General features: G+C 40.5%; 1 protein-coding gene across 1 annotated transcript; it reads left to right on the plus strand.

Annotated features, from left to right (window-relative positions):
- The first annotated feature begins 866 nt into the window (after positions 1 to 866).
- On the plus strand, positions 867 to 1589 carry LOC148944019 (uncharacterized). The gene has a single exon (XM_089101341.1). It carries the CDS (start codon positions 867 to 869, stop codon positions 1587 to 1589), a length of 723 nt encoding a protein of 240 aa, XP_088957467.1.
- The last annotated feature ends 234 nt before the right edge of the window (positions 1590 to 1823 follow it).

A 1823-nucleotide genomic window follows, 5' to 3' on the forward strand; every position in this document is an offset into this window, starting at 1 on the left:
TAGCTATGGAGGAACTCGTTTTATTGGAAATTTAAAGTCCTCTTTCTCTATTTAAGAGTCGATAGCTATAGGAGGGGGACTAGACTACCGCTTCCATTTTCCCCAAATGAATCAAAATATTCAGATATATATTTTTTTCAAAACAGATAAAAGATCAGATAACAGAAACTCCTGGGTTGACACAACCCTTCCAGAGCCTGGGTGCACGTTTAAAAGTTGTACCCTGGGACATATAAGGTTTTTATACAAGGGGTGGTCGTATAAACTTTGGAGGGGGCTCATTTGACTAGAAATGGAAAGTTTTAGTGCTCGTATTAAGAGTTAGACGGGATTGGAGGGCAACTAGCCCCTTCTCCCTTACCTTCTTTTCCCCAAATGCATCCCGTCTAACCCATGTACAGATAGCTGAAAGCTCAATTTAAAAAAAAGTCTAGGGTCGAAACAACGCCTCGAGAGCATGGGGGCACATGTTAAAAGTTATACTTTCGGACGTGTAAGTTTTTCTGGATGGGGTGGTCATTTAAACTTTGGAGGGGGCCTGTTTGATTGGAAACTGAAAGTTTTAGCACCTGTATCCAGAGTGAGAAGTGATCGGAGGGCAACTAGCCTCTCCCAATGCCCTCTTTTCTCCAAATGCATCCCATAAACATTTTGAGATACCCATTTTCTTAAACATAGTTGAAAGATCAAATAATCTTTCACGGATGAATGCAAGGTTTTTATACAAGGGGTGGTCGTAACTTCGGAGGGGGCTCATTCGATTGTAAATCAAACCAAAACAGTCACGAGGCATAGATGGAATTCACGCTCTACATCTCAAATTTGGTGGTCCTGGGCTTTTAGAACATCTCAAACTATTACTGCAAATGATTTTTACTCAAGGTTTGGTTGCGTCAATATTCTCTGTGGGAGATCTTTCTCCTATTCCGAAAAAAGGAAAAACCTTCAGTCAATGCACATCTTTCAGACCCATAAATGTATCAACCACCCTTTGCAAGCTTTATGAGCTAATGTTCATAAGAGAGCTGGAAGAAAAATGTTACACGTCTCCCCATCAATTTGGCTTTCAACATGGTAGTGGTTTTGTGGACGCCCTTGCGGCTGTTTCTAATGTACTGCTTCATGCTTCTCTCTCATGTACTTTTCTCGCCTTGGCTAGTCATGATGTTCGCCACGCCTTTGACTCCCTGATCCACCCCCTTATGCTCTTAAGGGCTGCTAAAAGAGGAGTAAGTCTGGCTATCATCAGATCTCAAAGGGATATGTGTACCAGGCTACGAGTCCAACGTAAAATCCCCCTTGAGAAAGATGAAATGGCAAAGCCACAGGATAGAACTGTGCCAGTTAAGAAACGAGCAATCCAAGGTGGAATTGCCTCACTTTGTTATTTCAACAACTACGTCCTCGAGGCTCATGATCCGTTTCAGATGTCCTGCGTTCTTTCTGGTCATAATATCTCCTTAGTCACTTATGCTGATGATATTTTTAACCTTGGCCGAAATTTAGACAAAATTCCTGAAATATTTCAAAAACTTCAAACCGAGTATTTAAAATTTGGTCTTGAAATCAACGCTGAAAAACTGACGTAGTCATTTTTAAATGGAAAGGCTCACTTCTTTGTGAGATTGTACTTTGAAATTCAAAGAAACGCCCTTCCAACCAAATCATTTATCTTGGCATTCTCATTGGAACTAAAATTTCTCGCATTCTTAATCTTTTAACAGAACACATCAAACGTCGCATATCAGCTAAATACGCTTCCATAGTCTCTGCTAATCTTCGTTTTAATCGCCGTTCACATAGAAAATCCTACTATAGCTGAT

This window comes from Artemia sp. Qi Xiang Cuo, chromosome 15 (assembly GCF_049724085.1).
Source record: "Artemia sp. Qi Xiang Cuo chromosome 15, ASM4972408v1, whole genome shotgun sequence".
Lineage (NCBI taxonomy): Eukaryota > Metazoa > Arthropoda > Branchiopoda > Anostraca > Artemiidae > Artemia > Artemia sp. Qi Xiang Cuo.